This window comes from Danio rerio, chromosome 20 (genome assembly GCF_049306965.1).
Source record: "Danio rerio strain Tuebingen ecotype United States chromosome 20, GRCz12tu, whole genome shotgun sequence".
Lineage (NCBI taxonomy): Eukaryota > Metazoa > Chordata > Actinopteri > Cypriniformes > Danionidae > Danio > Danio rerio.
In genome coordinates, this window is record NC_133195.1 from 29666889 (window position 1) to 29679997 (window position 13109).

The 13109-nt window shown below is 38.1% G+C and overlaps 1 protein-coding gene across 1 annotated transcript; it reads left to right on the plus strand.

Moving 5' to 3' along the window:
* The first annotated feature begins 579 nt into the window (after positions 1–579).
* si:dkey-177p2.6 lies at positions 580–12616 on the plus strand. Its single transcript, NM_001075116.2, is given in 2 exon segments — positions 580–1037; positions 11316–12616. Coding segments are annotated over 2 exon segments (858 nt in total). The 5' UTR covers positions 580–885; the 3' UTR covers positions 12022–12616.
* The last annotated feature ends 493 nt before the right edge of the window (positions 12617–13109 follow it).

The following is a 13109-nucleotide window of genomic DNA, read 5'->3' on the forward strand; positions in this document are numbered from 1 at the left end:
GCAGATGTGACTCAGTGAACGTCAATGTTTAAATCCCTCCGCTCGCGCGCAGATATTATTAGGTTATATATCAGAAAGTGTGTATTCTCCAACCCACATAGTTGCAAGAAGGCGTTGTAATAATGTATTAGACTCAACAAAAAATCAACTTTGCAAAGCATCATTTTTGGGAAATTGTTTAATAAATATAAATGTATATTATTCAGATATATAGTTTAGCTTTCCTCTAATCAGAAGGGAAATTATTGTGGTCTGCTTGTCTAAAAAAAAATAAATAAATATATACAAACGTGCCATTACAGTGTGCCCAAGTCCCTTATCCGGCGATCCAAACGGTCACGTTTTAGGTCTGTGGGCATGTTGAAGGGACGAATCTGATGGACTGGAGAGGCGGGGGCAGAACACGCTTCCACCAATCAGGAGCAGTTACTAGGCGGGTCTGAGAACGAGTTCGACCAATCACAACAATCCCACCTGACGACCGTCAATCAGCTGAGATCTTTCCCGTTCATTCTACAGTGTAGCGACAGTTCAGCTCGTGTCGGCGGTTGAGACGCGATCCGTCGCGTAGTTTTGCGTAAAATAATGTTAAGACTTTGGACTAGAAGCTCAACACGGAGTTCAGTGACCGGTTTAAACAATCGCATGTCTTATCAGTCAAGAGAATGTAGCCGTCATTCGAGGATCCTGAGTAAATTAATTTCGTAGATGCATACAGAGAGAGACCGTACTTTACCAAGTACGAACTGGCTAACTGGCTAATTCATTGCGCATCTCTGCGAGCTTAGCCGCGGAAGCTAGCGGCGAGCGCTCACGTTTTGCCAGAGTAGTTGGTAATAATAAACGCTAAACAACAAAGCAACTGGTAGAGCCAAACATAATGGTATGGGTCAAAGGGATATCACAGCGTTCGAGGCGTCCATGAAAAGAAAAAAAGGAATCCCCACCGTCTCTATGTGTCGACTGGATGTGGAGTCCGCTGTTGTGAAGAAGGAAGTTGAGCCCGGCGGACGAGATGGTGCTCTTTCCTCGTCAAGGTAAAGTCTTTTTAACCTGAAACTGTTTACCGGATTATATTTAAAGAGTCGATAGTAGTATGCATTCGTTTGGGTATCGTTTAAATAATTTTCTAACGTTATCTTAGCGCTGTTCAGCACTGTACCGTTTTACGTAACAACTCGAGTTTACGTTGGTGATACTTGAGCTTGTGTCGCCGTCCTCGTTAGTTTCTTCATAACAACTGCTAGCAAAGTGATTCATACTAGTTTTAGTATTAAGATCACCATGCTTGAACAAATAAAACTTTAGCACCTCGAGTTTTCCCGGTGGGTCGTGCGTGGTCTCGGTTGCGTAACGGGTCGATTTTCTACACTGATGTTTGGACTCGACTAACGTACACTCGAAATGCGACAGTTTATAACACTTTTTTATTGAATATAATAAAATAAAACCAAGTTTTTGGATCAAATGCATTTCCCAAAACTGTTACTAAGCAAGAAATAGCGAAATTCGAAAGTGCCCGAATGCACTTAAAGAGCTTTCAGTTTTACTTAAGTTTCTTACTGAAGGATGTGTAATTATGCACAAACCTTGTATTAGTTGCTTTTTTAATCGTAGTTTTAAATGCAAAACATAAACTTAAGTGTGGTTTCAGTTTAAGCAGTTTTTATCGAAACCTAGTGTGTAGTTTACAGAAAAATAAACCAGCATGTGAAGTATCAGAAATGATAAAAGGTTGAATTGTTTGCCTAATGATATTACAAAGAAAAATAAAGTGTAGATTAATAGCTGCCACTAATGTTTTCCATCAAACTTTGCTTGTTTGTAATATGTATTTGAGTGCTTGAGCCATGCTATATGCTGCAGAAACACTGCGAGCAAGTCATTGTGCACAAATCTATCCTTCTGGTGTTTCTGAGTTGTTGAAGCTTTTAGTTAACCAAGAAACTTCAAAAGCGGTCAGTTTTTTTGTTTTTTTGTCTTCGTAAAGCAAATGCCTTGTTAAAATGTTCAGATCTTTTCACTTTAGCATTAAATTTTTTTGTAAGCAACTTATCTTTTGACCATTGCACAAGAGTTTTCTGCAAGTTTTTCAGATACATTTACCCAAACAAAATCTCTGAAATTTGAGTAAAGTGAAGTTTCCCAACTGACTCAAAGACTTGCACTACTGATGAGACAAATAACTACACGAGACTGTGTTCACGTCTGTCAGCGTGACTAACACCCTGGCCTGAGTCACTTCGTTACTCTGTTGGAGCCGCCCAGTTACAAAGCTGCCCAAACTAAGACATCCGGCTGGACTACCCAATGCTTCATTATTCAAGACTTAGTCAGCTAGTCAATGGCATTTGCCACCTACTCCCTCCCTCCTACTTGCAGTCAATCCACTGTTTGCTTTCATACACTCCTCATCAATCTTTCTCCTCCCGTTTTTTCTTGTTGACTAACTTTTTCTGGTGCTTCTGTTTTCTCTTGCTCATATAGACCCATTTCAGTGTGGTCATGTTATTGGCCCATGCACATTTCCTGCTTGTTGTTAAACAAATGATTATATAATAGCAACATGGTGAAATTCAATCAAAACCTAATGCTAAAACAGCTATCATAACATTATTTATCAATATTTAGCTCCTTTTGGATTCTCGAAAGCTATAGAAATATTAAAAAGGAAAAAAAGGAAATACGTTGGGATCGCTGGTTTTGTTTACATCCCTCAAAATGGTCTACACACCATATTTCTTTCTCGCATACTTTTTCCTGCTGTTGTCTTCATTGTGATGGCAATTTTGGTCAGACTTAGATGAAAGCTGTTTAGATGGAAAAGGGACTCAACCATGTCAGTTCTGTTTACTCTCATACAAGGACTTTTCATAGCTTAGGTCAGTATATGAGTTAAAGCAACTCTTATCTTCTTTTGGGCACAGAGTGTGACTAGAGACCAATTCAATGTTGTCTCTGTCACTTTTCAGTCTTCTGTTTCATTTATTTATTTAGGTACTAACCACAGAGTGATAAAATATGAAGTCCTTATCTTTACCTTTAGTGAAACTTGAAAGCTCTTTGTGTGACACAAGGCTGCTATTCATTTATGCTTTGGGATGTTGCTGTAAAATGAAGGCAGCAAAATACTTCTTACTGACACTTAGATCTTCAGCCATAATTTCATGAGAAAATAAAAGCTAGCTTGATGTGGTCAGTCCTTTTAAATTTAATCTTAATAATTGTGCTAATTAGTCATGGGACAATAACAGTTTAAAGGTATACTGCGGTTAGGAAAAGTCAATGTTTTAAAACGGCACAAATTTTCTGCTATACTATTCCTACGATATTTTTAAAAATTTTAATTCGTTTTGTTTTTTTAAACGACAGAATCTTCAGCAGAAAAGATATCCATTGATGCTGTTTTAAATTGTAAATAAATCTGTGTTTTTAAAACTAATAAAGATAGCAGAAGTCAATGATTTATTTGAGTTATTTAGCCTGACATGTTTACTGCTCTGAAGTACTTTTATATATATTTTTTTAGAAACATTTATTGTGTTCACGGGGGAAAAAAGTTTTTCGTTTTTTACACAAACATTAAAAAAATAACGTATTTTAAAGCAGTAATCACAAAACTGTGAACTGTGATGTGTTTATCCAAGGTTATTATACCACGAGAATCTTATACCAGTTCATGTCTAGTACTAATCAGAAAATGTCAAGAAATCAAAAAAAAAAAAAAAGAAATTTAAAGACAAAGGAAGATGTTTTAAAATTCTAAAGCAAAATTAAGTCAGGTAAAGTGATCACAAAAGATGCATATGGCCAGGTGATATTAACTTGACATTCCAGAGAGTCCAGGGATTAAAAAATTAGCAGTGTCGTAATTTTTAAGTCAAAATCATTATAAAAGTGAAGCAAAGTTTGTTATTAACAGAATTAGTCAGTACATTTCCAATTAGTGATGGGACAATAATTGTTTTCAAGGGATGTTGCAGTTTGGAAATGTCGAAGCTTAAAAACCGTCAACATTTTTGTTGTACCGTTCCTGTGGTATATGTAAGATTTTATTTTTATTAATTAATTTTTTTTTACGTTTTTAAGGACAACATTATCTCCAGCAGAAAATATATCCAAAGATGCTGTTTTAAAATGTAAAGCAATCTGTGTTTTTGAAACAAATGAAGGCCGCAGAAGTCAATGATTCATTTAAATTATTTAGCCTGACATGTTTACTGCTCCAAAATAATATAGAATATTTCTAAAATAAAATATATTATGTTCAAAGGGTAAAAGTTCTTATTTTTCACTTAAACATTTTTAAAGAACATATTTTAGAGCAGTAATCACAAAACTGTGAAACCATGATATTTTTATCGAAGGTTATCACACGGTCAGAATCATATACTGGCCTATGCCTATTTCCAATAAATAGTCTATCATAATTATAGCTTTATTAATTAGCAATACATGTTTTATATTATTTGTTTATTATTAAATGATTTTCATATTCAAATTGTCATTTTTTTATTTAGTAAATAACTAACATCTAGTTTTAGGAAGAAATTAATTACAATCTATTCATAAAAACAGCATAAAAAAACAGCATTGGTTGATCTCCGCTTTGTGTTGTATTCCCATGGTGGGACTTTCCATGGCGGGCCTCACTTCTGTGTTACCACTAGGTAAAAAAAATAAATAAATAAAAAACCTGAAGTACCATCAAGTATGAGTGCAGACATGAACTGATGCAACGCAGCATACTCGACTGCAATGCTGCCTCTTCTATGGTTCCTATTGTGTTCTCCCACTTTGATGGTCGTCTCCATAGTTGTGCTTATTGTCTTTGAGCTGCAGACTCTGTGCCACTCATGCGCCAGCCTCTCATCCACCGCTGTTGCCATGGCAAGCAGACCACAGAGGCCAGTCTAACCAGAGGGGCCCAATTTAAATCATGCCTTGTTGCTTTAAAGCTGCGATACTTTATAGAGACCAAGTCACATTCCAAGTTGTTCAGCTTGTCTTTAGAAATCTAATACTGATGCTGAAGATTCAGCCACTATGAGCTTTATCTCAGGCTTTAACACTTGATTGAACTTGGACTGAATATGAAGTCTTCCACATCATATTCTTCTGGATAATATAGTTTTTTTCCATGGTGTCTTGCTTGCTCGCTTTCCATTTATAGCTTTCTGTTGCTGACAGAGACAGGCTGCAGACCCTCTTCCAAGCCTACGTCTACTCCTGCTGGAATTCAGCTGTGAAATCTGCAGGAATACAAAATGTCCCTTTTGAAGCCTTGTGACTGCTTTGTGGGAAAGGCACCTATTGGGCTGAGCAGGAGCGAGCCTTCGGTGCTCTGCTAGCGTAGATGGTTATATAACCGGTAGCTCCACCGTGACACACTTGAGCGCTGCAGCCCATGCATGCGCGCGCACACATTCATGCTGTTTGCTGGCATTGAAAGTGATCATTTAAAACACTTTTGACACAAATGGTGTCACAAATATGCTCTTCCTTGCTTTTTTCATTCAAGCCGTTTTCAAGGTTCATTACTGGCTGTGCTATCAATAACCTAAACTATAGTCTACATGGTGGGATGGAGACTATGCAATGAAACGCATCCGTTTTACTTGTGAACACAAGAGTTACTTCTTGGCTTCTGTAGTAGAGAAGAGCAGTCAGTGACCAGACCTGCAGGGGATTTCTGCATTCGTTTGGTGAGATGGATGATGGGGAGGGGGAGCGTACACCATAGAAAGTGCAGAGGTGAATAGACAGTCTCATATTTACAGCACTTTTCACTCCAGCCCTCCAGATCTGAGACAGCTAGCTGTCAGAGCAGTTATAGTCGGGATTCAAATCATGTGTCCACAAGCCACATTTTTGCTCTTGTTTGTACATAAATGCGAGGCCTAAACAAAACTTGAGGTTTGAGGAATATTGAGCTTTGATTGTGGGATTACACATCTTTAATAGCCTTTCTTTTTTCATTCATTCATTTTCTTTTTGGGTAAGTCCCTTTATTCATCTGGGGTCGCCACAGCAGAATGAACCGCCAACTTATCCAGCAAATGTTTTACATAGTGGATGCCCTTGCAGGTGCAACCCAGTACTGGGAATTATCCATGTACACACACTCATTCACACACATGCACTATGGCCAATTTAGTTTATTCAATTACTTCTACCACACTTGGACTTGTGGGGTAAACCAGAGCACCCAGAGGTCACCCAGGTCCAACACGGGGAGAACATGTAAACTCCACACAGAAATGCCAACTGACCCAACCGGGATGTTGTGATGGTGCTAACCACCGAGCCACTGTGTCACCCACTTTCCTTTTTCAGTTTTCAGAAATTTCTCTTGTTTAATTGTAGAAATTACTAGTCATGGCAGTCACACTGCAAAATATTTTTTTTTGGCATCAATTGTTTCAAGAAGATTTTTTCAAATGAGTTAAAATGCAAAATAAAAACTACAGAGTTTCCAATAAGTGGAACGGTTCGGTGGATTTTTTTTGTCTGTTTCCACTGCTTAAAGTTAACAAAAACTAAACCGTACCATACCACATTTGAGAACCCCACCCAAAGGGTACCCAGTACCTTAAAGGGTCACGAAACACCAAAACACATTTTTTGAGCTGTTGACAGTCGTATATGTATCCCACACTGCTAAAAACACTATTAGGACACACATATTTCACTAAAAAGTGTAAATTGGTTGTTTTTGCGTTATTTCAAGCAAATTCATACTTCCGGTTTGAAACGAATTTTTGAAGCTGCGTCACGATCATGACATAATAGCGTTGTATTCCAGCGTGCAGACTGGGTGTCTGTGCCAGAGTGTGTCTTATTACTTGTTACAGTGTGATGCATTAATGCATGAGTAAGGCTTGGTTCAAACCAATCAGCGCGCTCTATTGTGCAACTTCATTAATATTCATTACTGTCACAGTGTTTAGACGGCAGAGACGCCACATTGTTTTGGCAAAACAAGCGTGAAGTGTTGCTTTTATAGTTTGCTGCAGTTAAGTTTCGTTTACATTTTCTCTCTGTGAGAGCGCAGAGTCACGGATTACAGTGTACGCGACGCTCGACAACAATAACTTACGTGTCTAAGGAGGAACAATGTTTACCTGAGAGCTGTTCTCATCTGCAAACGCTGAGATCCGGATTCGCTTGTAGTCTTCTCTTCATAAAGACGCGGCTCTAGTTGTTGTTGATTGTTCTGTCTCTACAGATTTGGTAAGTGAGCGACCAGTGCTCCTTGTTTATTCAGTTTGTTCGTATCTAACAAACTATTGCACCGAGGGTAAACATGTTAGCACCACAACCAAACTTTAACCTCGTGTAGGGTTTTTAAAGCATTTAGTGACCGGAATAACACGCGGCTTTCTGACACTACCTGCCATGTGCATCTAAGTTTCCGGGAAATGCTGAGTTTTTTTTTCTTTCATTCGCCTTGCGGTATCAAACATTGCATGAAAAATACACGCTTAGAGCAGATCCTCAAATCAAATATCTTGTTTGTCGCGAGGGGCATGAATGAATTTCCTGAATGAAAGAGCCAAACTGCAGTTAAAGTCCACCATTTAATAATTTGGCAAATAATTCGACTACAGGTGTCCATGTAGGTCAAACACCATCACTTTCTCCTGTGTGTGTGAATTTTGACTCTGAAACTCGCGCGTGCCCAAATAGACACTCCCACACCATCCCACTTTTCTTCCTCCGACACTCCCCCCTAAACAGAGCTGGACACGCCCACTTTTCTGACTTTTTCCAAAGTAGAGGTGTGAAAACACCCTGCTGAAACGAGGGGGTTTCATGGCCCTTTAAAATGGTTTCAAAGTCTGGAGCTAGACTCACAGCCGAATGCTACTGGATCACAGAAAATCATCTCCATTGTGTTCAACAAAACAGGAGAACGAAAAGCAATAAAGTGCCGTTTTTTTATGTGTACTCACTGCAGCCTGTATACTAGACCAGGTTCAATATGTAGTGGACTTGCTCACAAGCGGTTGTTGCTAGAAATGCTAATTTAGCATATTAAATAGCCTCTATTATGCATTATAAAAGTCATATTTTGAGTTTGGGGGTGAAAATCAGAAAAATAAAAGGAACAAAAACAGCACAAGGTTGGCTAGACAGTGATATTGTTGTAAAATTGAACTTTAACCATTTATTCCCCACAGCCGTATAGCCATCTCATAGTAATAAGTGTTTAGTGGATGATCAATCCCATCCCATGCATTCTGCTAGTGTTTGAAGGCCTCATATTTGGCAATGTTTTGCATCACCATCGATGCAAACAGGCACAAGATTTTAACCCAAGGCAAATCAACTTTTTTAAAGTTTTTTTTTTTTTTTTTTAAATCAATAGTTTTAAACGCTGTGCAATATCAGATTTAAACCTCAGCTAGATGTTTTCCAAAACCCATAAAAGGAGCTCTTTAATTACTAAATTACCCAATACTTGTGTTATTAGCCAAATCTTACAATTAAATTACGCCTACCCAAACCCTAAACCCAACTATCAGAGCAGCATGGGCCTTACTCAAGTGGGCGTTACAATGTCCGCTATGTGTTGGACCTGATTCAGCATTTCATAGTGCTATAGGCTGCAGTGAGGACATCATGCCATTTTTAAATACACAGCCGAGACATTACATAGTTATAATAAATATAATAATGAGCCATAGTCATCCTGAGCTCAAATAAACAGTGTTGTCTTCTTGTGACAAACAGCCACGTGCCAAAAAGAAGAACAGAATCTGTCGTGTGTCCTATTGTTGCTTACAAAGCAGTCTAAAAGCATATAGAAAGTGTGAGTGGTTTTGCTTTTTCTCTGATCTCTATTAGTGTTCACCACTTGTCTGTATTTGAAATAATTTCTTCTAAATAAACATTAGTATTGCAGTAAATGAAATGAAATTCAGAAATTTATTTTGCAGCTTTAGTAATTCTAGAAGTTTTTGCAATGCATACCTAGACTAGATTAATGTCATTGAACAAAAGATTTTATCTTTTTACCCACAAAATAAAATGTCATTTCCCTAAATATAAAAATGTTTATGTATTATACTAAATGATATTAATAATTATTAGGAGGAGCAGTAATCCACAATGAATACTATTTAGGAGTACTGTTTCACTGCAATACGTACCTTAAAAACAGCTTATGTACAGTTGTAAATGCTTTATCGATACACTTTTATTGGTAAGTTTGAAGTGTTCCAATTGATTTAAGTAACAGGGTCTATTAAAGTGTCTGTCACAAAAGTTAGCATGGATACTATTATTACGATGATTATAAAACTGCCTAAACAGTGAAAAAAGTTCATTTTTAAGCCTTTTACGTTTTTTTTATTTTATGCCAGAAAACTTCATTTATAAACGATTATGAAATGTTCTTTGCGATATAAAAAGTTTTAACAGTAATAGTAGTACAAGTTGCAAAACAACTTCTTAAACAATTATGTACCTTTTTTAGTTAGTCATGAGAGAAAAGATGAAATGTCATTGCAAGGGGAGAGAATGCGACGGCACAAAAAAGTGCATATAATTTTATTTAAAATACTGCAATCCTTCATAAGAAAATAAGAATGATCTGCTTTGATTTCATGTTCATTTTGATGAATCTGTAAACCCGTCTAAAATGGTTCCTTGATGTCAATATTTTTTTAGGGGGGAACTTTTTTTTTTTTAAGAGTATCAGACTTGTCACGCATATGATGGAAGGCTGTGGAGAGCTGCAGCGATAAGCATTGTGCTCTTGTGCTGCATATCCTCCTCCGCTGTGTGAAGGGAGCGCTAATGAAGCATGAGCTTATTCTCAAGTGTACTGCAGTCGCAAGCAGGAGGAGCTTCAGCTAATGCATCCACCGCTCAGGAAGCCCCGCTCTGGGAGGGGGAGAAAGAGCTGTGTCAGGTTAAAGCTCCACGTTATCAGTCATGTATCAGATAACAGTCAAATTTCAAGGCGAAAGTGATCGTCAAGAATAGAGTGCAGCAATCGTCTGTGCATGGATGACAGTCACTGTGCAGTTTTATTCACAGTTGGTTTATTGCATGGGAAGGTAATAAATGGAGCAAACCACACGTTGGGTTTTGCAGGAAACAGCTGAATATTCAAATGATCCAGCCCAGGCATGGTCTTAAAATATCAGATCATTGTGCCCAGTTTATTAAAAGGCATTTTTTTTTGTTTTGGTTTCAAAATGTTGTGGTATGAAAACTTTTTTTTTCCTTGAACAACTTTTTTTTTAAATTTTTTTTATTATATTTAAAAACCTCTTTTTAAAAATGGCTTTTTTGAATGGTTAATAATTTACAGTTTTTTTTAGTTGAGCAACTATTCAAGCATATGATGTACATGTATAATTAATATTTACTTGATTACACCACATATGGGGTTGGATGATTAATCGAAAAAAGATCACAATCTCGATTTAACCCTACACACAATCTTAATTCTACTTTTCTACGATTAGCCAGTTATATTTTCAAGGTCAGTAGAGGAGCGTAAAGGCTTCACAATTGTTTTATATACATTGCTCAGCATCATGGACACCTCCATATGGTGTCGAAAGTGTCACACACTGTATTTATAAGGTATAATTCACCCAAAAATGACATTTCTCTCTTAATGTAATGTTGTATTCATGGCCACGAAAATCACACATAAGCTGACGCACTGTTTACTACTGCGAGGACGTGCACAAAATGTAGTTTTTTAACCAACAGTAGACCTAAACATAGGCCTAATATCATTATTGTTGTATTACAATATGTTTGAGAATAATAATGGCCTACTCATTTTAATCTTTATTTAACATCTACAGAATCATGAGAAAATCGTGATCTTGATTTTAAGCAAAAAAAAAAAAAAAACGTGATTCTCATTTTAGCCAGTATTGTGCGGCACTAACCACAAGTCATTGGAATTGAAATCTTTTTAAAGATATAAAGATGCTCCCAAACCTTGCAAAATACAGAACAATGTTTGTTTTCAAACAAGTTTTTAAAAACAAATGTTCTTCCGTTAATTGTTCATTGTCACTGACCCACTTATTGGATTTGTTTTGTACATTTCAGAGATATAGAGGCTTGTGCAATGTCGCAAATAAACTTTAGTGTTGCTATATACACTGTCTGTGCCTTTTATTTGTTTTTGGGAGCAGTATAACGTTGGATAAGGCTTAAAGTTAAAACCACTTTCATGCAACATGATGTTTTATTTCACCTCTAGTTAAAACAGTGAGGGAAATATTTCTGTCCTGTGTTTTTGAACTTTTTTTTGTTTGTTTGTTTGTCTTCCTCTATAGATATCTGTTGGGCCGGGGGGTAAAGCGTAAGCTGAGCACATGTGAAGACCCAGCCCAGGACTTGCCATATCCTCAGCAGAGGCAGCTGGTGCTGGACCTGTGTCTAGACAAACTACAAAGCTGCCAGCGGCGAGCGGAACCCAGCCTGCACCGTTCGGTCCTCCTGGCCAACACTCTCCGCCAGATTCAGCAGGAGATGAGACAGGAGGGGGAAACCTGTTTGCCACCAGCCGTACTCGGGCCCTCTCTTCCTCACATCCAGACCCCACGCCACGTCCCAGAGCTGCCACCCGTGCCCTTAGACTGTCCTGCACCTCTAACCGGTGCACTGTCCCCTTCATTTCCCCTTATGACAGCTGATGAAGAGGAGATCCAGTTGGGTGGCACTGAAAATGAGACTCTTCTGCCATCCCTCGCTGGTGAAGACAACACAAAGTCGTCAGATTTGCTTTTTGGCTCATTTGAGATTACAAACTCCACCAGCTACTTAACAGACTTGGCATTAGATGACATCTTTGAGGACATCGACACGTCCATGTATGACTCCTCTGACATTTCTGTTCTCGCGGTTCCTGCACAGAGAAGCGGCGGGGTAGACGATGGCCTCAAGAGCCTTTCCAGCTGCAGCTCCAACAGCAGCTTACAGCTCTGTCTCACAGACCTCAACGACCTGGACCACATCATGGAGATCTTGGTGCGCTCCTGAGCTCCAGCTCGCACCACAGTGTCCTCGTTCAGCCATCTTGATGTTTTCTATGGGAAATGAGTAATACGATGTGTTTTTCTTTTTTAAAAAACAAATATTTTATCTATTTTTATACAAAGGACTGATATATTTATATAAATATATATAAGAAATGGAAAAACTGCCTGACACACTCTCACTGTAGGATAAATGCACATTTTTAAGACTCTTCAGATGGTCAAGCTGACGCTGCCATCCTTCATATTTAAGCAAATCAAGATATGAATATGCAGGGACTTCGGAATCAAAAACAAAGTATTACCATTGACACTTATTTATAATGGACTCAGATGTATTTAAAAGGAGGATGGCATTGAAGGAAAGTGGACAGGGATGGACACTTCGTAGCTTTTGATGAGCTAAATGACTTTTTTTGGTGATCTCCACTGTATTCTGAAGCATTACATTTACTGTCAGTAATTACGATTATCAGATCATGTCATGCACATGCAGCACTCACACTACCTCTCAAGATACCAAGAGCTCTTTCTCTATACAAAGACTGTCATTGTTACGAGTATATTGTAATGGTTTCTCTCCAGTAACTTTCAAAAAACAAAACAAAAAAAAACGCTGATTGTTTTATAAACGGGAAAGCCTCTCCTCAAGTGGTAGAACTCAGTCCAAAGCTATAGCTGTAGAAGAAAGGCTTTTTTCTCGATCTTTCTATTTAAAAACGTTCTTTCCGCAACATTTCTGATTCGTTTGGTTTCAGAATGATCTGTCGCTTGTGTAAAAAAAAAAAAAAAAAAAGTGATATATTTTTTCGAAACGCTTGGAATTAAATGCTATTTCTACTTCTCACGTACATGATTGTCAGACACACAGCCACCGTCGAATCCCTCGTATGAACATAGTGCCTACAATGGAGAATGAAGACTGCCGACGATGAACTGCACACTGTGGACCTGCACATAGACTTGCCTGGGTTTCCTGCTCTACGCCCCACATGGGTCGTTTGCCGCTTTTCGAGCACTCAGCACGATTCTCTGTCCTCTAAAAAAAGCCATTACCCAAATGTGGGTCCACATCTTCTTTCTACTGTCCTT